This window comes from Rhinolophus sinicus, linkage group LG04 (assembly GCF_036562045.2).
Source record: "Rhinolophus sinicus isolate RSC01 linkage group LG04, ASM3656204v1, whole genome shotgun sequence".
Classification (NCBI taxonomy): domain Eukaryota; kingdom Metazoa; phylum Chordata; class Mammalia; order Chiroptera; family Rhinolophidae; genus Rhinolophus; species Rhinolophus sinicus.
Window position 1 is genome coordinate 100,204,690 of NC_133754.1, and position 21,817 is coordinate 100,226,506.

General features: G+C 41.4%; 1 protein-coding gene across 3 annotated transcripts in view; it reads left to right on the top strand.

The window, feature by feature from the left end:
- Positions 1-21,817, top strand: part of MTUS2 (microtubule associated scaffold protein 2) — a 526,534-nt gene that overhangs the window by 198,473 nt on the left and 306,244 nt on the right. For 2 of the 3 annotated variants that reach the window (XM_074330067.1, XM_074330068.1), the window contains one exon: positions 5,671-5,730. The exons of the other annotated variant lie outside the window; for it this stretch is intronic. In XM_074330067.1, coding sequence (XP_074186168.1) covers positions 5,671-5,730 — 60 coding nt within the window. The remainder of the gene's footprint in view (positions 1-5,670; positions 5,731-21,817) is intronic. 3 annotated transcript variants of the gene reach the window in all.

Consider the following 21,817-nt stretch of genomic DNA (forward strand, 5'->3'; position numbering starts at 1 on the left):
AAGTGATTAGTTGTGTGTATTTTTTCTTACCTCATGGTTTCCTTCATTTCAGACAATCTTACAGGACTTATTTTCTAACTCTTCTGTTGAATTGTTGTTTTGCTATTTTTAATTTCAAGAATGCTTTCAAGGCTTCTGATTGCTTCTTTCACAATGTATTGTTCTTTATTTTATTGTAGCATTATCACCCCAAATTTCTCTGACGATACTAATTAGATGTTTGTAAAGATATATTTTGTTGCTCGAATTCTCTGTATATCCTGAGGGGCAGTTTTCTTCTTTGTTTGTTTCTTTTTTATTATTATTAGTTTCAGGTATACAAAACAATGTAATAGTTAGACATTTACACCCCTCACGAAGTGATAACACCCCTCCCTCAATCTACTACCCCTCTGACATCGTATATCGCTGTTACAGTTCCACTGACTCTATTCCTTATGCTGTACTCCACTTCCTGTGACTATATATATATATATATATATATATATATATATATATATATATATATATATATTTACACATATACATATATATATATACATATATATATATATTTACACATATACATATATATATATACACACACGCACACACATAATTATAGTTGACATTCATTATTATTCAGCTTCAGCTTCAGGTGTGCACTGCAGTGATCAGGCACCTACACCGCACATGAAGTGGTCTCCCTAATAAGACAAGTGTCCATCGGATACCCTATACAAATCTTTACAACATTATTAATTATATTCCCCAAACTGTCTTTTGTATCCCCGTGGCAATCTTGTGGTTACCGACTGTGCTTTCTAATCCCATCACCTTCTCCCTCATCCACCCCGTCCCATCTAGCAATCCTCGGTTTTTCCTCTATATCTCTGAGTGTTTCTGATTAGTTTGTTCATTTATTCTTTTCTTTAGATTCCACACATAAGTGAGATAATATGGTATTTGTCTTTCTCTGTCTGACTTATTTCACTTAGCATAATGTTCTCTAGGTCCATCCATATTGTTGCAAATGGTAAGATTTCATTCTTCTTTATAGCCGAGTAATATTCCATTGTATAAATGTACCACAGTTTCTTTATTCAATTGTTTATTGATGGACATTTCGGTTATTTCCATGTCCTGACTATTGTGAATAGTGCTGCAATAAACATAAGGGTGTGTCGTGCGGGAGACCCTGCTCGCTGCGCCATTTGTCATGCAGGGGACCCTGTGGGGTCTCTGCTCCCGCTCCCCACATAACGTAGGATATGGTGAGGCCAAAAACGAACACCCACGGAGCCATAGATGGGGGAGTAGTGGGGGCAGAGCCCCAGAAAGTAGTTTCCAGGCTCTCGGCCTCACATAGAAAGGTGCTGGCTCAGGTAGTAAATGGCCAACTGTGATTGCATGGCCATCAGCTGTGGCTAGTTGGCCGTCAGCTGTAACCAGTGAGCCATTGGCCACTAATATAACTGCTGTGGCTACGCTAGCAGAAAGAGAAGAGGAGAAAAATGGGGGCTAGCAAGAAGATGGTGGCTGAGCCTGCAAGCGGAGCAATGAGGGTTGAGAATTATATGGCTCCTGTTTCCTGTTTCTCCAACCCAGCCACCAGCGAGAATATAGTGGTATGACTCCCCTACCTATGGCTCCGTGGGTGTTCCTTTTTGGCCTCACCATATCCTGCGTTCTTGTGTGGGGAGTGGGAGCAGAGACCCCGCAGGCTGCCCCGCATGACGGATGGCGCAGCGAGCAGGGTCTCCTGCACGACAGAGTCATACCACTATATTCTCTCTGGCGGCACTATACTCTCACTGGAGGCTGGATCCACACTGTCCGCAAACCGCCATCCACGCTTGCCAGCCCAGCCACCATCTTCTTGCTAGCCCCCATTCTTCCTCTTCTTGCTAGCACAGCCACAGCAGTTATATTAGTGGCCAATGGCTCACTGGTTACAGCTGACGGCCAACTAGCCACAGTTGATGGCCATGCAATCACAGTTGATGGCCATTTACTACCTGAGCCAGCACCTGTCTATGTGAGGCCGAGAGCCTGGAAACTACTTTCTGGGGCTCTGCCCCCACAGGGTGCATAAATTTTTTCGAATCAGTGTTTTGGATTTCTCTTGATAGATACCTAAGAGTGGAATTGCTGGGTTATATGGTAGTTCCATTTCCAGTTTTTTGAGATACCTCCACTGATTTCCATAGTGGCTGCACCAATCTGCAATCACACCAGCAGTGCACGAGGGTTCCCTTTTCTCCACATCCTCGCCAGCACTTGTTGTTTGTTGATTTATTGATGATAGCCATTTTGATTAGGGTGAGGTGGTGTGGGGGCAGAGCCCCAGAAAGTAGTTTACAGGCTCTCAGCCTCACGTGGAGGGGTGCTGGCTCGGGTAGTAGATGGCCATCAGCTGTGGCTGATTGGCCGTCCGCTGTGGCCATTGAGCCATTGGCCACTAATATAACTGCTGCGGCTACGAAGGAGAGCCGAGGAGACAGGAGGAGAGTGGAGGAGAGTCGTCGGTCGGTTGCAGAGAAAATGGACAGCAGGTTGCACGTCCAGTGAACCCAGCCTCCAGTGAGACTGTAATGGTATGACTCCCCTACCTATGGCTCCGTGGGTGTTCCTTTTTGGCCTCACCATGTCCTGCGTTCTTGTGTGGGGAGCGGGACGAGAGACCCCGCAGGACGCCCTCCACGACAAATGGCGCAGCAAGCAGGGTCTCCCCGCATGACAGGTGGTATCTTATTGCATTATTTTATTTGCATTTCTCTGATGGTTAGTGAGGTTGAGCATTTTTTCATGTTTGTTTGCCATCTGTATGTCCTTTTTAGAAGACTGTCTCTTCATGTCCTCTGACCATTTTTTTATTGGTTTGTTTTTTTGGTGTTGAGTTGAATGAGTTTTTATAAATTTTGGATGTTAACCTCTGTGGGGTCAGAGTCCCAGAGAGCAGTTTCCAGGCTCTCGGCCTCATGTGTGTGTGTGTGGGGTGTTGGCTCAGGTGGTGGTTGGCCGTTGGCTGTAGCCGGTTGGCCAACTGGCTGCTGATGTAACTGCCGTGACTGCGTTGGGTGGTTGGCTGGTTGGCAGGCGGAAAAGTGGACGGCAGATTGCAGATTGTGTGGACCCTACTTCATGTATCTTGCCCGGCCACCAGTGAGAACATAGTGGTATGACTCCCCTATCTATGGCTCCGTGGGTGTTCCTTTTTGGCTTCACCATATCCTGCGTTCTTATGTGGGGAGCAGGAGCTGAGACCCCGCGTAAAACCCTGCATGACACCCTTTATCAGATGTATATTGACAAATATCTTCTCCCATTCAGTAGGATGCCTTTTTGTTTTATTGATGGTTTCCTTTGCTGTGAAAAAACTTTTTGGTTTTATGTAATCCCATATGTTTATTTTTTTCTCTTACTTCCCTTGCCTGAGGGGAAATATCAGTAAAAATATTACTAAGGGTAATGTCTGCAAATCTTCTTTGTTTCTTAAAATCTTTTTGTTGTTTGTTTTATGCTGGAAGATGTTCTCAAATTATTATTGAGTTGGATGAACTTGGAGTTCATTTGCTCAAATTTATTAGAAGTCTATTTCCTCTCTCCCTAGGACTTGGCAGGAGGTGGGGAGGTGGAGGCAAGTACCTGGGTACTGACCACTCCATGCCTGGATGAGGGGGCTGGTGGGGTGGGGTGAACACCTCTCCCCCATTTTTCAGCCCAGTCACACTACTCTTTCCCTGGGATCAGTGCCCCTGAGCCTCTGGCTGTCCAGGTTGGGAGGTCAGTGGGCTGCTTCTTCTCCACTGCTCTCATGTGCGCTGTGGGCTGCGCTTCTCCTCTGGCCATCAGTCAGGGGCCACCATCTGTGCTCGGTGTTCCAGAAACTGCTGCAACAGCTGGCTCAGTAAGTGTGTCTCTTTTCTCTCTGTTGTTCTAGGTTCAAATATATAAAGCACTTAATACAAATAACTCAAAAAATATTAGCTGTTATTATTATTAACTGTATCTCTTAAAAATTGAGTTACTGTCATTTTATGACATCTTTGATCAGAAAGGCTAAAAATACCTGTGTTCTGTCTCCCACCTTGAACTGCAGTCTTGTCTTCTACTTAAATCTACTCAGTGTTGATCACCAGCACCTCTTAGGGTGCTGCCCAGTATTGTAAAATGAATCTGTTTCATTGTAAAAAGTACTGTGTTTTAAAAGCATGGAAATCTGTATTGTAAAAGCACGGAAAAGTCATGTTATGTCACCACATGATAATTTTCTGAGTTTTTTCCTTAGCAAATAAAGCAACTGCTTTACTTTCTCTTTGATTTTGAAATGCTAAAGTCATTCATCAGAAAACAGATGATTCATCTGCATTTGCTCATGAAAAGATTGTTCCTTTTGATTAGCTTTGAGCCTCTGATGATTTCCCTGAAGATCCCAAGTGTAAATAGGACCCCGGGGATTTATCAGCCCACATTAATAACACAGCAGTTGAGCAGCATCAATAGATATATAATCAGTTAAAAATAATTGACCAACTCATGAAATTCTGTCAGATGTGCTAGTACAAGGTCACCTGTACTTGACATATCCTTTAACCAGCTCCTGTTTATAAGTAGATCTGTCCAACAGCAGAAGTATGACATTAGCAGTATTTACATCATTGTACCTTCTGCTCATTTCCTTCTGCTGGTAGCATTCTTTTCACACCCTTCCTAACCCTACCCCTCTCATTCCCTTCCCGTACACACAGGCTTTGCGTCATTTATACACTGACCGAATATGTGTAGATAGGTCAACTCTCTCTCGTGGTTGTTGTAGTCTAATATAGTGGAAAGTAAGTCACTGGATATCTGTGATGGGTGAAATGCAATCGCTGTAGGTGATATAACAAGATCTAAACCGACATGCAAAAGCAGATCCTCAGATGCTGGTTATTCTACTAATCTAGTTTTAATCTCAGCTTTTTAGATTCTTATAAGAAAGTAAAACTTGAAGTTTGGGCCTCAATTAAAGAGACTTTATAGATTTATTTGGTTTTGCAGATTATTTATTGCTCATTTAGCACAGGGTTCTGTTTTTAACCTTAGACCACTCTCTTCACAACTCCAAAAACGTTAACACACCAAAGAGGTTTTACTACCGTGTTTCCCCAGAAATAAAACCGGATCTTAAATTAATTTTTGCTCCAAAAGACACTTTAGTGCTTACGTTCAGGGGATGTCATCCTGAAAAATCATGCTAGGGCTTATTTTCCAGTTAGGTCTTTTTCGTGGAAACACAGTAGCTCCCCTTTCTGGCCTGGATAGTAAATAATGCCAGTGAGCCACCATGTGCAGTTTTTCTTCTGCTCATCAGTCCTAGATTATGGACACATCTGTAAGGAGGTTAGCAAGAGCTTTTCTTGAGTGCTTTTGCCCTTTACCTTTGACTAGACTGAGTTTTTATCAAAAGCGTAGGATTTAAGCCTCCCCTCCATCCACTTGCGCCCTGGCCTCTCAGGCATCGCATCCACCCTTCTCTTCTTCACTGAGTGCCCTTCTGGGGTCTGCTTTGCTGATGGTGGGAGTGACCCACAGGCTGCCCAGTCACTCTGTGGGAGAGCCTTCCATGGGCTCTTCTGACCAAAGCTTGCTATGTTCTTTTTGAAGTGACAAGGATTTTCCTAAAGTTCCTACAAATTGTATTTTCAGGTGTGCATGATGCCAGTGGGCCATGGCTTGCCTACAGTGGTTCCCTTGGAGATTTTTCAGGTATGTAGGTCTTTTCTTGTCTCTATAACAGCAGATTAAACCTTTCTCCCCTCCCCTTCCACTAATCAATCACCGAGACCTGCTGCTTTTGTAACTTGAATACGTTGGCTCTACTGCATCTCGCTCTCAGACATCAGACTTCTCTCCTTACCTGCTGGCTCCCAGCAGCTTTCCCTGCTACCAGTCTTACCCCTCTCAGACCCATCGTCCATCCAGCACATCAGTCCCTGTTCTCCTGCCTGCAGTATTCTTTAGTGGCTCTACATGGCTGTCAGGAGAGAGAACCAAGGACCCTTGTGTCAGTCGAGTTCTTCCAGCCTACCTGTCCACTCCCAGACCTCTTCCCTTCTCTGTTCCTAATTTCACTCCTTTACGACCCAGCTCAAGTTTACCCCTTCAAGAGCCCATTCCTTGACCAGCCTAGTCTGGGTTTAGGGCTCCCGACTTTGTGCTCCCCCAGCTCTGGTTCTTGCCCGTGTCACAACACTGAGCACACGTTATTGTGATTTTCTACGTGTGTGTCTGTTGCTTGTATCAGCAGGGACTAGGTCTCATTTCTTTTTATTTTGCAAGATCTAGCATGAGTCCGGTGTATGTTCTATTGGTGTTTCTTTAACTCAGCTGAACTGACTGAAGCCAGTGGATGTGCAGTTCTATTCTCCTTCTCTTCTTTCTCCTACTTCTGCATTTTTACTCTTATGGGGCAGTTTTCATTCTCTGACCCCCAAGCTAGTATCAAATGGCTCTGCTACTTGCTGACACTATAAGTGCCTCTGTTTTAGTCATCTGTCTTTTGGGTTGAGAGGGGCTGATCTCCCACCTAATTTTCTTTATCTTCTATTTTGTCTGTTTGCTTTTCTTCCTGGGAACTAGTTAACGAGCTAGCTAGCTCTAGTACTCTCTGTCTCGCTGTTAAATAATAGCTTTGCTGGGATGTAATTCATATACTGTACAATTTACTAAATTAAAGTGTAAATTCCGTGGTTTTAAGTGTGTTCAAAGAGTTGAACAACCATCACTACAATCAATGTTAGAACATTTTCATGACTTTAAAAAGGAAGAAACCCTGTACCCATTATCAGGTACTCCTCATTTCTCCCCAAACCCCTGCGCCTGGCAGCCGTTACTCTACTTTCTGTCTCTATAGATTTGCCTATTCTGGACATTTCACATAACAGAGTCATATAACGTGGCTTTTTGTGTCCAGCTCTTTTCACTTGCCATAATGTTTTTAAAGTTCATCCAATTCATAGCACGTAGCAGTACTTCAGTCCTGTGTTAGTCTGCTCCGGCTGTGGTAACAGAATTCCACAGACTGAGGGGCTAAAACGACAGCAATTTATTTTCTCCCAGTTCTTCAGGCTGGAAGTTCATGATCAAGGTACCAGTAGGATGGGTATCTGGTGAGATCTCTCTCCTTGGTTTGCAGATGGCCACCTTCTCACTATACCCTCACATGGTCTTTTCTTTGTGCATGTGGAGAGAGAGAGAGATCTCTGGTGTCTCTTCGTCTTCTTATAGGGACACCAGTCCTATCAGATTAAGGTCCTATTATGACCTCATTGAATCTTTATTTCCTTAAAGGTCTGTCTCCAAATACAGTCATATTGGGGTGTTAGGGCTTCAACATACACATTTTGGGGAACACAATTCAATCCATAACAATTCCTTTTTATTGCTGAACAATATTCCGTTGTATGGATATGTCACAATTTATTTATAAATTTACCAGTTAGTGGACATTTGGGTTGTTTAGCCACTTTTTGCCTATTATAAATGTGAGCATGAACATTTATGTACATGAGCAGTTGTGTAGATATTTTTTCTCTTTTGGGTATATCCCTAAGAGTGGGATTGCTGGATCACATGGTAGATAATTCTGTGTTTAACCTTTTAAAGAATTGTCGGACTCTTTTCCAAAGTAGTCATACCAAAAATATTCCCACCATCTGTGGTTGAGGATTCTAATTTTTCCAGAAGCGCTCCAACTCTGTTATTATCTGCCTTTTTATTCTGTGTCTTAATGTGAAGTGGTATCTCATTGTGGTTTTTGATTTGTAATTCCCTAATGACTAAAGATGTTGAGCATGTGCTCACGTACTTATTGGAAAATTCATGTACTTCTTGGACATTTTTCTGTCTTCTTTGGAGAAATGTCTATTCAGATCCTTTGCCCATGTTTTAACTGAGTTGTCTTTCTATTGTTGAGTTTCAAAAGTTTCTTGTATATTTTCAATACAAGTCCCTTATCACATATATGATATATATATATATATATATATATATATATATATATATATATATATATATATATATAAAACCATTCCGTGGGTGTCTTTTCAGTTTCTTAATTGAGTCCTTTGAAACAAAAAAGTTTTTAATTTTGATAATGTCCAATTTATCAATGTTTTTTTATTTTGTTGCTTATGCCTTCGCTACCATATTTAAGACAGGCTTACCCTAACTCAAGTTCGTGAAGGTTTATGTCTGTGTTTCCTTAAGAGTGTTATAGTTTTATCTCTTAAATTTGGATCTATCATCCACTTTGAGTTAGGTATTACATATGGTGTGGCGTAGGGGGTCCATCTACATTTCTTTGTATGTGGCTATTTCATTGTCCCAGTGTTGGAGCTTCTCTTTTTAATGATTTGGTTTTGCTGAGGTGTTGAAATCATCACCAGTTGTTAGAGAATTTACCCTACCCTCTGACTGGCAGCTCATTCCATATTGCTACTTTAGGCACGCCTCTCTCATTGTCATCACTCTTCACACCGAGGGACTTTTCCACAGATACGCAGATTCATAGCTATTTTGTAAGTGTTGAAGTTTCTAGTTAAGCCTGGGAGCTATATACTAATCAGCCATCCTGGTTAGTCTGGTTAGAGACTGAGGGGTTTCCCAAGATCTGGGACTTTTAGAGCTTAAACTAGGGCAGTCCCTATGTGAATCTGAGACATCATGGTTCTGGTGGAGAGATTGCTCCATTGAACTGGGCCTTGTGCTCAGATCCAGAGAGTCAGATATTAGCTGAGCTGCAATCTCATGCAATCATATGAAAGCTAGAGGCTAGAGGACCCATTCCCAAGGTGGCTCACTCACATAGCTAACAAATGGTACTGGCTGTTGGCAGAAGGCCTCATTTCCCTCCACGTGGGTCTTCTCTCTACACAAAGCGGCTGGAGTGTTATAACACGGTGATTGGCTTCCCCAAAGTGAGCAATCCAAGAAACCAAGGAGGAAGCTGCAATGTTTTTTACAATGTAATGTAAGACATTTCACACCCTCAGGATTCTACTAGTCACACAAGTCACCTTGGCTCACAGTGGGAGGGAATTACGCATGGGTCTGAATGCTAGGAGGGGAAGATCATTGCAGGGGCCTGGCATCTGGGAGGCTGGCTACCACAGTCTGCTCTCTGGCTTGCAATGATTTATGCCCTTCCTACATGCAGAAAACGCTAACCCCTGTTGATGGATCCAAAAGTCACATCCTTTACAACATCAGCTCAACATCCAAAATGGCATCATCTGAATCAGGTCCAGGAGTGAATGAAAATGCTTAAGTACAGTTAAGTACAGCTCCTTGAATACAGTTCTTGAACTAAAATCCTGTGATATAAAGAGATAAAATTTCCCCTCCACCAATAGACAGTGGTGGGATAGGCATAGGATAATTTCAATAGACTCTGCCTATTTAAAAGGGGGCATAATGTGAGGCACGTACTGTGTTTCCCTGAAAATAAAACCTAGCCAGACAATCAGCTCTAATGCGTCTTTTGGAGCAAAAATTAATATAAGACCCAATATTTATTATATTATATTATAATCATATCATATTATAATCATATCATATCATATCATATTATATAAGACCCAGTGTTATATATAGTAAAATACAACCAGGTCTTATATTAATTTTTGCTCCAAAGGACACATTAGAGCTGATCATCCGGCTAGGTCTTATTTCCGGGGAAACACAGTAGTGACAGGAGTCACTGGCCTATAGCAATTCTGAAGTACAGCAGGACACATGTTGGTGGTTCCTTGATTAGGACTAAGTTGTACTACTCTCTGGAAATGACTTTTTGTGGCTCTTGGTTCTGCTCTCTTATTCTTCCTTTTCAATAAAAGGTTTGCATTTTAGGGTTTTTCTCAACCTGTTTCATGTAGAAGTTTGGATGTCTAAAAGACCTCTTTTCATTTAGTATTGTCTCTTGACTGTTTCAGTCTAAGCTGGCAGTATTTCTGATGGTATAATTCTCTTAAAATTTTTGTGAGTCTCTTATGAATATTATTGGATTCACTCCATTTGACAAAAGCCACACCCAAGACTCACTTGAAAATCAGACTTTCTCTACCTTGGGCTTCTTCTCCCGCTATTAAGGGATAGTAACCTTAACCTTCTTTGAAGCCTTATGATTTAACAATTATTTAAGGCACTGCCTGAGAGCTTTCTGAAGTCTTCTTGTCTAAGTATTTTACAAGCACATCTTTGGTTTCATCAGTAGACCATGTTTTCCTGACAGCGGCCCAGATGTGAGATTTGCTCAGAAGTCATTTCTTAATTTCGGTATTGTTTACCACCCGGAGAGGCTGGAATTTTCAACAAGTCCTAGCTCCTTTATGTTTAACAGCTTCTTTATGTTAACATCGTCAGCTTATCCCTCTACTCTTGCATCTTACCAGAAGAGGAAGAAGAAGCTGGGTAGCACCTTCAGTACTCTACCTGGAAATCTCAGTAGCTGGATTACTAAATTCATTGGATACAACCCATATTCCAGTGGGTAAATTGCTAAACTTTCTGCAACAGATTAACAAGGATTCACTTCCCATCAGTCTCCTCACTTTTCTTTAAGTTCTTACTGACAGGTTCTTCAAGGGCCTAGGTTTATGCTAAAAGTTTCTTTGAAACTCTTTATGCTTTCACTAAGGATCTCTTCAAGCTCTTTGCAGCTTCTACCATCTGCCTTGTTCCAAAGCCACTCCCACAGAATTATATTCTTATTATGGTGGCACCCCTCTTCCAGGTACCAATATCTATATTAGTTGTATGTTGTTAAATAATAAATCACCCCAAAGCTTAGTGGCTTAACACTACGATCATCGTTTATCAAAGAATGATTTCTGTGGGTCAAGAATTTGGGAACAGCCTGGCTGGGTGCTCCTGGCTTGGAGCCTCTTGTGAGATTGCAGTAAGATTTGGTTACATCTACAGTCATCTGAAGGGAAGGCTTGGCTGAGGATGGAGGACCCACTTCCAAGATAAAGTCATTACTCACATGGCTGATACATTGGTGCTGGCTGTCGGCATGAGGCCTCAGTTTCTCTCCCGTGCACAGGGCTGCTGAAATATCCTGATGGCATGGCTGGCTTTTTTCTGAGTGAGCAATCCAGGGGCCCAAGGAAGAGTCTGTAATATATCTTTTTTTGATAGACTGACTTGGAAGTCAGTCTGTCATTTCCACCATACTTTATTGGTCACACAGGTCAGCTCTGATTCACTGGTGAGGATCATGGGCGAGCCATCTGGAAGTTGGCTGGTGTGAACCTTGACCTCGATTCCTTTTTCCCCCTTTGGTGGGGACAGGCTTGTTGCAATTGCAGCAACAGTGGCATTAATGTTAGCAGCAATCGCAGTGCCTGCCATTTATCGGGTGTTTACTAGGTGCCAGTCATATGAGGTCAGACAATTAAGTTGGCGAACTTGTTGCAACGATGTTGTAAACCTTTTTTTGGTATCAGAGGGATTATTCATTATGAATTTGTACCAACTGGACAAATAGTTAACCAAGTTTACTATTTGGAAGTGCTGAAACGACTGTGTGAAAAAGTTAGACGACCTGAACTTTTCACCAACAATTCATGGCTCTTGCATCACAACAATGCACCAGCTCACACAGTACTGTCTGTGAGTGAGTTTTTAGCCAGGAAACAAATAACTGTATTGGAACACCCTCCCTACTCACCTGATCTGGCCCCCACTGACTTCTTTCCTTACCCGAAGATAAAGGAAATATTGAAAGGAAGACAGTTTGATGACACTGATGACCATCCCAGAAAAAGAGTTCCAAAATAGCTTTGAAGGGCAGACCAGGTGCTGGCATTGGTGCAGAGCTTCCTAAGGGCAGTACTTCAAAGGTGACCATAATGATATTCAGCAATGAGGTATTAGCACTTTTTTTAGGATGACTTCACTAATTGTCCAACCTCGTGTGACATGCACTTTAGATGCAATTTCTCTTCTGTCACTATAACGGGTATATGATTTTATCCTCATGTTTCATGTGAGGAAACTGAGATTTAGAGAGTTTGAGTCTTGCCTGAGATTACACACTTGGTGGTAATTGTATCAAACCCAGATCTTTAGTACAATCCTGAAAGGTGCCACTTCCCTTGCTTTGTCTGATTGTCTCCTTATTTCCTCCTGTGGGAGATTTGTAGCCTTAATACTAAAGGATTTTGTTCAGTTTCCCAACGTGAAGGAAATGGTAAAAACAGCTACTGTTCATTCACATTCCTGAGCAAGAGGGAGAAATTGTTCTCTCAGCCATTTGAACAAACCATATTACCTCTCTACAAAATTCTTGTGAAAGAAGAAACTGTTTAAAAGCAACTAGGAAGAACTACAGTAAAAAAAAAAATTTTGTCCAAATAATGTATTGCCTTGTATGCATAAATATACCAGAAAAAAAATTCAAATATAAAATTGTTAGGGGAAAAAAAATGGGCTTGAATAAAAATGCTGAATGAGTTGACTTAATTTGGGATCATTTCAGTTCTTTTCTTCCCATAGCACTAGGTCTGCTCCGTATTCTGGCCCTGCCTCTCCCGGTTCTCTTCAGCTGTGTGTGCCTCCACTCCAGCAGGTTGGAAGCCCATGTTGGGGACCCCGCCTTCCTGCTTCTGCATTTCCCACAGCACGTTGGGAGGGCCTTGCCAATGGCAGGTGTGTGTGGATGCATACTGAATTGGATTAATATACACTTACTTTCTTAAAGCCTTTATTATACAGCTTGGGATGTCAAGAATGTTAGACAATGATGGATGGATCTTCTATCAATATAATATTGAACCTTAAAAGCGCTAGAATCTAATTTTAGTTGTTCTAGCAACAGAGTTATATTTAAAGGACAATCGATACAAAAAGGAAAAATAAGAACAAATACAATTCTTCAAGTTTCATCGGCATGTGAAGATCTGCATTCTTCAAAGGATTTATTTTTCAAAAGAAAAGTAGTGTTACTTTGAAACAGCAACACATCTTTTAAACATTCAATAGCAGTAAAATCTCTTTTGTTGTTCAAACAGGAATTTTTATCTTTTTTTTTTTTTTTTTTGGCAAAATCTCTCGGAATATAAAGCCCTTGATAAAATAAAAGAAGTCAGTTCACTTCAGCTTCTTTGTGTGGGATTTGAATATTTGATCAGAGAGTTTTTTGTTTATTATAGTAATTTTTAAAGTTACTTTTAATTAATTTCTCCATGGTGGTTATATATGTTTGTCAGGTTCTTTAATCTGCTGTATAAAACGTGTCTTTCACCTGCTTGTTAGAAGGGATTTTTGTGGAGGACTCACAATGACAGACCAATTCTCTATCTGACACAGACCCCTTGAAAGTGAGGATACTGATAGAGACTGGGAAAATAGATGTTGTTCTAAGCTTAATGTAAGCGTGTATTAAACTAAAGACAAGAATTATCTATTTTTCTTTTAAACTTTTGTTTTAATGTAACAGCTTTATTGAGATATAACTTATATACAGTATACAATTTACCCTTTTATAGGACACAGTTCAGTGGTTTTTAGTATAGTCACAGAATTGTGCAATTGTCACCACAATCAGTTTCAGAACATTTTCATGACCCTATAAAGATGGGAATCCTGTACCCATTATCAAGCACTCTTTATATCCCCCCAGGCCTCGGCCCCTGGCTACCACAGATCTACCTTTTGTCTGTATAGATTTGCCAGTTCTGGACTTTGCGTGTAATGGAATCATACCCTGTGCGGCCTTTTGTGTCTGGCTTCTTTCACTTGCCTTAATGTTCTCAAGGTTCATCCATATTGTAGCGTGTATCTATACTTCATTCCTTTTTCTGGCTGAACAACAGTGCAGGGTGTTGGCATTCCACATTGTGTTTATTCATTCATCAGTTGATGTGTATTTACATTGTTTCCACATTTTGTCTGTTACGAATAATGCCACTAGAAGTAGAGATGTGTTTTCATTTCATACCTAAATGGAGACTTGTTCTGCCATATCGTATCTCTATATTTAACCTTCTGAGGAACTGGTAGACTGTCTCCCACAGTGGCCACACCATTCTACACCCCCACCAGCAGTGTCTGAGGGTTCCAGTGTCCACACCCTCACCCACACTTGGTAATGTCTGTCCTTTTGATTATAGCTACTCTCGTGGGTGTGATTTTGATTTGCATTTTCCTGATGGCTGAAGATGTTATGCATCTTGTCATATGCTTATTGCAATCTGTATATTTCTTTAGAGAAATGTCTGTTCAAATCCTTTGCCCATTTGAAAATTCAGTTATTTTTCTTTCCATTGCTGAGTTACACAGTTATTTATACATTTGGAATACTAAAAAGTCATCAGATATATAATTTGCAAATATTTTCTCCCATTTTTAGGTGTTTTTTTCCACTTTTTCGTTAGTGTTCTTTGAAGCATAAAAGCTTTCAATTTTGATGAAATTCAGTTTGTTTTTTCTTTTGTGGTCATGCTTTTAGTGTTATATATAAGAAATCGTTGCCTAATCTGAGGTCATGAAGATTTATTTACACCTATGTTTTCTTCTAAGTATTTTATGGTTTTAGCACCTGCACTTAATCCACGTAGAGCTGTTTTTAATATGGTATGAGACAGTAGTCTAACATCCTTCTTGTACACATATGTGTATCTAGTTGTCCCAGCTCCATTTGATGAAAAGATTATTCTTTCCCTCGTTGAATGGTCTTGGCAGCTTTGCTGAAACTCAATTGACCGTAAATGTTGGCTTTCTTTCTGGAATCTCAATTTTATTATATTTAGCTACACGTCTAGCATTGTGCTATAATACTACCACATCATCTTGATTACTGTAGCTTTGTACTAAGTTTGGAAATTGGGAAGTGTGAGCCCACTAACTTTGTTCTTGCTTTTCAAGATTATTTTGCTCTTCTGTATCCTTTGAATTTTCATATGAATTTAAGATCAGTTTCTCAGTTTCTGCAACAAAGCCAGCTAGATTTTGATAGCAACAGCACGCATCTATAGCTCAATTTGGGGAGTATTAACATCTTAACAATAGTAAGTATTCTAGTTCATGAACATGGAATGTCTTTCCTTTATTTCTGTATTCTCTAATTTTTATGGATAATGTTTTGTAGTTTTCAGAAATAAGTTTTACACTTATTTTGGTTAAATTTATCCCTGATGTAGCCACATGGAAGATGCAGATGGACCCATCCCCGAATTTATTTGGATTCCCATTTAGTATTAGGAAAACATTCTGTAATTTGGATGTATAGTAAATCAAAATGAAATATGACAGAGCCGCGTTTTTCTGAAGTAGCTTTGATGTCTAGAAGCAGTGCATTTCATACCTTGTAGGGTTTCCAGGCGGGAATTCCCGCCCGTTCTCAGGAATTTTTTTCACTTTCCCATTCCTGAATCCCGAGATATAAACTGTTTTCTGTTCTCCACAATGAATCGTTTCCACAAAGTGATGGCCGATACTACCAACCACCTGGGTTCAAGGAGTCAATTTTCCCGATTTTGACCAACTTTTCTCAGGATTTGGGAATGGGAAAGCAAAAAAAATTCATGAGAACGGGTGAGAATACCCACCCAGAAACCCTACATTTCAGGCACTTTGCTATAAGTAAAATTAATACAATAAAAAAACCCAAATACCTCTACTTTTGTTCTCACATAATTAGAACTGTACCAATGAGGTGATCACACAGCTCCCTTAGACAACAAAATGGGAAACCCTCATTTGCCAAACCTCAATTATGTAGGTAATAAGCAACTGGGGATGACGATGCCACACAGGCACCTCCAGAGAGTAGGACAAGTTTTATCACCTACGTAATGGTCTCTGGGAGAGCAGCGCAGGCCTCCTAAGCAGGTGCACATGGACAGGAATGGACTTGGAGTGTTACTGCAGTCAGGGTGTGGGGCAGGGCTACTGGCCGGGCTCAGGTAGGTTTGCCTGCTTTGACTTTCCTGTAGCCGCCAAAGAGGAGCACCCGGCCTTCTTGTGAGCTTCCCCCGTTATGGCGAGAGGGAGAGCCCTGATGTTTGATGACTACAATGTACTATATTTCATTTAACTGAATTTGAACTTGTTTAGTAAGCCATTATGGTGCTCCATGAGGTCTACAGCCTGAGGCCTCAAGGAAGGTGAAAGTTCCACCTGACGCCTTGTTCGGGAGCCCAGCATCGTGTGTGTACCTGAGAAGCAACATGATTGCCTTGTTCACTGTCGGCGGTGTTAGGAAGTCCGAAAGTGGAGAAGAACTGTCTGTGAGGCCTTCTGTTGTGGCTGTAGTACGTGTGCAAACATGCGTGACCTCGATTGAATATCTGTGACACAAAAGATTCTTAGAGTTTTGGTTTGTTTGCTTGTTTGTTTGTTTTACCTCAACCTTGAACAGGGAAAGGACCAGACATTCTAGCCAATGGCAATGGCCCAAGAGAGTAAAAATGTGCAGATGGGACCAACTTTTGACCAGAGTGTTAGATGACTTTCTGAAGTGTGCGTAATGGTGCTGACCTTTGGGTGCCTTCTTTTGTCAGGGACATGTTGGTATGGGGATGAAAAGCAGCAGCTCTCCTACATGCTCTGCCATGTATGATGTGATGGTTCTATCTGGAAAGTGAGCAGACTCCCACTGCTGTTCATCAGTTGACCCCATGGGGCTCCCCAGGTAGCCATGGGGTCTGGGAGAGGAGTGATCTTTAGCACTAGGACATTAGGACATCAGGCAGGGGACTGAGGGCAGGGAGGCCACCCCGTCCTGTGGGTGGGATATGCCAGAGGGCCCAGGTTTGGCCCCACCCTGAGCAAGGAGGCCTCGCTGACTGTGCTGGAAGGTCACAGGTTCAGGGCGGATGAGAGCTTCTCTCTTTAGGGGATACCAGAATGTGGCCCACGATTGCCACTGTGATGTTGGAGAGGGCAGGCCAAGGAGGGCAGTTCTTGCATCCGAAGCCCATGGGCAACTGGTAGCCATTATGGGTGGTCTAGAAACTCCAGGAGGCCTGAGCGGATGTTGCTCAGGCCTCTCCAGTGAGGGAGTCTCTGTGGGCTCCCAAAGAAGTGCGTGTTGATTGCAACGTGCGCAGATACTAGAGCCTTTTCTTGGAGGGGCCACCAGTGAAGGTGGGCTGATTTAAAAGTCCCAGCATAAGTGGACTTCAGAGAAATTTGCAAATGGAGACTATTTTGCCTCCTGAGCTCAAAAGAGCCTGAAAGATCCTGGGCACTCCTTTTGTATTATGGATGTTGATAAGATGATGAGCTGTGTCTTGACATTTTCAGGGTTGGAGTATCCCACACTTGAACAAGTAATTTTTAGGAATTTAACTGAGCTGGCAGGGCCTTGCACTCTGCGCAGGGCAATGGCCCATCCCTTTTTGTGTGGGCTTCTCTGTGTGTGTATTTGTATGTCCTGAATGCCTGTGTCAAATGCATGTCCCCAGAGGCTGTTGTCATCGATGCAATGGTTGCCCTGTGCTCCTGGGGAAAGTTGGAGCCAGTTAAGATCTAGCCTGCAAAGGTTGTGAGTGATGGCAGGGCTGTGAGGTACCCCATGGTAGCCACCATGTAAAGCTGTATTGTGACCCTTTGGGAGTAAAGTGAACTGTGACTGATAAGGCTGTTGAAATAGGAACTGAACAGAACATATTCTCCCAATCTATACCAGCAAACTGTTTTCCAGTTTTTCATTGATGGAGTCAGTAATTTCAATAATACTGTGCCCGGAGGCCTTAATGAGTAGACCTTAGCATGGAGGTAGCAGAATCCACTGTGAGGTGTTACTCATTTCAAGTTTAAGAACAGGTCAAGCTGGGTTGTTCAGTGGAGATGTAGTGGTCTTGTATAATGGGTTTCCATCCTTGCAGGCCCTGCTTTAATTTACATTGAGTCATATTAACTACTTTAACTGGAGGTATGGTCCACAGGGTCCCATTTTGTCAAGCCAATTGGTATGTGTCACAAAGTTAATGTTACTTAAATTTATTAATCATTGGGTGTCCATGCCCATGGTGGGATATTTTAGGGCCGTTGTTTCTGTGGCTGGAGCATTTAGGAAAGACAGTAATTCCTGTGGTAAGGTGAAGCGTGTGTCCTCTAGGTTTTGTTCAGGAACTCCCTCAAGATTATAGACTGCTATAGGGGATACTTGTTTAAACCTAATGAGATCCCCAGGTATAACTGCAGTTGGAGCCCCAGTACTGATGAAGGCCATGAAGGTTTGCCAGTTGGGACATTGAAGCAGATGTTAAAGTTAATTCAGAAGCCGTGTTGTAGAGGTACAAAAGTCTGTCTTTGTTGTGTAAATTGTTTTAGTGAATTCTGGATTTCCAGTTCCAACATTGGGGCCAACTGTGGACATCTGCTTCAGAGTTTTGCTTACTCTGCTGTATTCAGGTTTCTTTCTCTCTCTTTCCCCCTCCTCCCCATCCCCCCTTTCTTTTTTCTCTTTGTTGTTCTTACTGGGGTTCCTCTGTACTCTGTCTGTGTATATGTATAAATTTCTGCAGAGAGCTCCACGTCAGTATCCATCAGGGTGGGAGGCCTTCCCCATGGCAGTGGTTGCTTTATAGGATTTCAGGCTCCTGGGCTTTAGTAGGGTTTGCATTATCCCCTTCACTGTGCCGCACAGATGCCATGGGTGTTTTTCTCCCTAACCCTGAGGACCAGCATTTTTGTTCCAGCAGCAACAGAGGATTTAAATCCTGCGGAGCCACCTGCTCTTTACAACGCAGGCCTCAGCACTTCACATAATGACTTTTTTTATCCTTTTTCTCTCATTTCCCCCAATGACTGCTTTTTCATGAGTGACCACCCTGTGGGCCTGTACATAGCGCAGATCGTCTTTCCTCTGAGCTCAGCATTTTAAGACATCGACATGGGTCCAAGCTATAGGATACGTGACCCAAGCCGCTCAAAGAAGGGCCGCACCCCAGTCCCATATTCCTGTTCTTAAAAACGAATTAACTACTGACACTTCCACCTCAGGTCGGGTAAAGCCCTACCAGAAGCTCTGTAGGACTCACTGGTGCAGCACGGAGCGTGAGCGCCCAGCAGGCAGCAGCGCAGGGGCCGTGCTCGCTGCGAGGCAGCAGGTAACAAGCAAAGCAGGAGCAGCCCTCCCGGGAGGGTGGTCCCTGTCGCAGTCTCCTGATCACCGCACCTCCTGTTGTGGCCACGCTGCAGACGTAGGCTGGACCCCCACCGCAAATTCAGTTTGATTGTGAAGACTGACGGTGCCATACACAAAGCCAGAGGGTATGAGGACATTTGTTTGTGACACAATTGAGGTCTCTCCAACATGTCTGAAGTGGCTTGAGAGAGAGCAAGGAGAGGACACTAGCTCAGCTTTTTTTTATTGTCAGTAGGGGTGGGCGGGCATGGGCTCCCAGGGAAGTGGGCAGGGGCTCATGTAGTTTGAATCTCCTGAAGGTGCCGAAGGAGGGAGCACTGGACTTTCTTATCAGCTTTCCCAGACGTGGAGTATTGCGGGGCAGTTGGAGGTCAGGGGGTGGGGGTTAGGGGGTGCGGGTGGGTAGGTAGTGTAGTATGGGGGTTGGGACTGGTTAGCTGTTAAGCAGTCAAACATTTTTTAAAAAAAGGAGTCTGACCCTTCACTGCAGTTTCCGGGTATCTTACTCTTTTTGATGCTATTACATCAATTCAATGCATTGTTCGTTGAAAGTGAGTCCAGATACAATTGATTTTTGTATGTTGAACTTTATTGTGTAACTTTGCTGAATTCATTTGTTCTCATAGTTTTTTATATTTCGTAGGATTTTCTATATACAAGTAATGTTATCTACAAATAGAGAAATTTTGCTTTTGTTTCCAACATGCGTGCCTTTTATTTTATTTTCTTGCCTAATTGTCCACGCTAGAACCTTCCATAAAACGTTGACTAGAAGTGGTAAGAGCAGACACCCTTGTCTTGTTCCCAATCTTTGGGGAAGCATTCAGTGTTTTTCCATTGAGTATGATGCTAGCTAGGGGTTTTTCCTAGATGTTCTGATCAGGCTGATGGCATTTTCTATCATTCCTAATTTGTTAAGTGTTTATCATGAAGTGCTGTTGGAATTTGTCGAGTGATTTTTCTGCATCTGTTGAGATGATCATGTGCTTTTTCTTTATCCTATGAATATGGTGTGTTACATGGACTGATTCCATGGTAAACAGTCTTTTATTCCTGGGATAAATCTCACTTGGTCATGGTGTATAACCCCTTTTTTATATGTGACTGGTTTCAGTGTGGTGTATTTTGGTGAGAATTTTGCACAAGAGATATTGGTCTGTAATTTTCTTTTCTCATAGTTTTGTCTGGTTTTGGTATCAAGGTAACACTGGCCGCGTGGGATGATTTTGGAAGCATTCTCTCTTTTTCGGGAATGACTTGTGAAGAATTGGTATACGTTCTTTAAATGCTTGATAAAATTCATTAGTGACATTTGGGACTGGGCTTTTCTTTGCGGGAAGTTATTGGATTACTAATTCAATCTCTGTTATAAGTATATTCAGATTTTCTATTTTTTCTTGGGTCAATTTTCATAGCTTGTGTCTTTCTAGAATTTGTGCATTTCACTAGGTTATCTGATATGTTGAGATATAGCTGTTCATAATATTCCATTATAATTCTTTTTACTTCTGCAAGATCAGTAGTGATAACCCCTCTTTCATTCCTTGCTTAACAATTTGAATTTTCTCTTGGTTTACTTTAGCTAAAATTTATCAACTTTGTTGACCCTTCTAAGAACCAACTTTTGATTTCGTTGATTTTCTTTATGTTTTTTCCATTCTGTTCCATTTATTTCTGCTCTGATCTTTATTAATTTCCTTTTTTCTGCTTGGTTTAAGTTTAGTTTGCTCTTCTGTGTCTTTATATGGAAGGTTACTTTATTGACTTGACGTCTTTCTTCTTTTTTAATGTAAGAATTTACAGATATAACTTTCCTTCTAAGTATAGCTTTAGTTGCTTCCCATAGTTTTGTATGACGTGTACTTATTTTATTCATCTTAAAGTATTTTTTAATTGCTCTGTGATTTCTTCTTTGGCCCATTGGTTGTTTAGTAGTGTTTCTTACTTTACATTTATTTGTGAACTCACCGAATTTCTTCCTGTTATTGTTTTTTAATTTTACTTCTTTATGATGGCAGAATGTACTTGTATCATTTCAATCCTTTTAAATTTACTAATGCTTATTTTATAACCTAATAGATAGCTTATCCTGGAGAATGTACTATGTGCACCCTAGGAGCATATATATTCTGCTACTGTTGGATGGAGTTTGTTACAGATGTCTGTTAGGTCTAGGTGGTTTATAGTATTCAAGTCTTCTATTTCCTTGTTGATTTTCTTCCTAGTTGTTCCATTATTTAAAGTGGGATTATTGAAGTTTCCAACTATTATTTTGAATTGTTTATTCCTCATGTCAATGCTGTAAGTTTTTGCTTTATGTATTTTGGGGCTCTATTGTTAGGTGTATATACATTTATAATTGCTATATTGGCCTGATGGATTGACTTTTTTTATCATGATAAAAACACCCTCTTTATCTCTTTCTTGTTCTAAAATGTATGTTGTCTGATGTAAGTATAGCCACTCCAGCTGTCTGGTGGTTGTTCTTTCCATGATGCCTTATCCCACCCTTTTACTTTTAAATGAATTGTATATTTGAATCTAAAATTTTCTGCAGACAATATATATTTTGATCTTGTGTTTCATTCTGATAATCTCTGTCATGTGATTGGGTTGCTTAATACATTTACATTTAATGTTATTATCGATAGAGTTGGATTTACATGCACCATTTTACTTTTTCTTTTTGGCCTC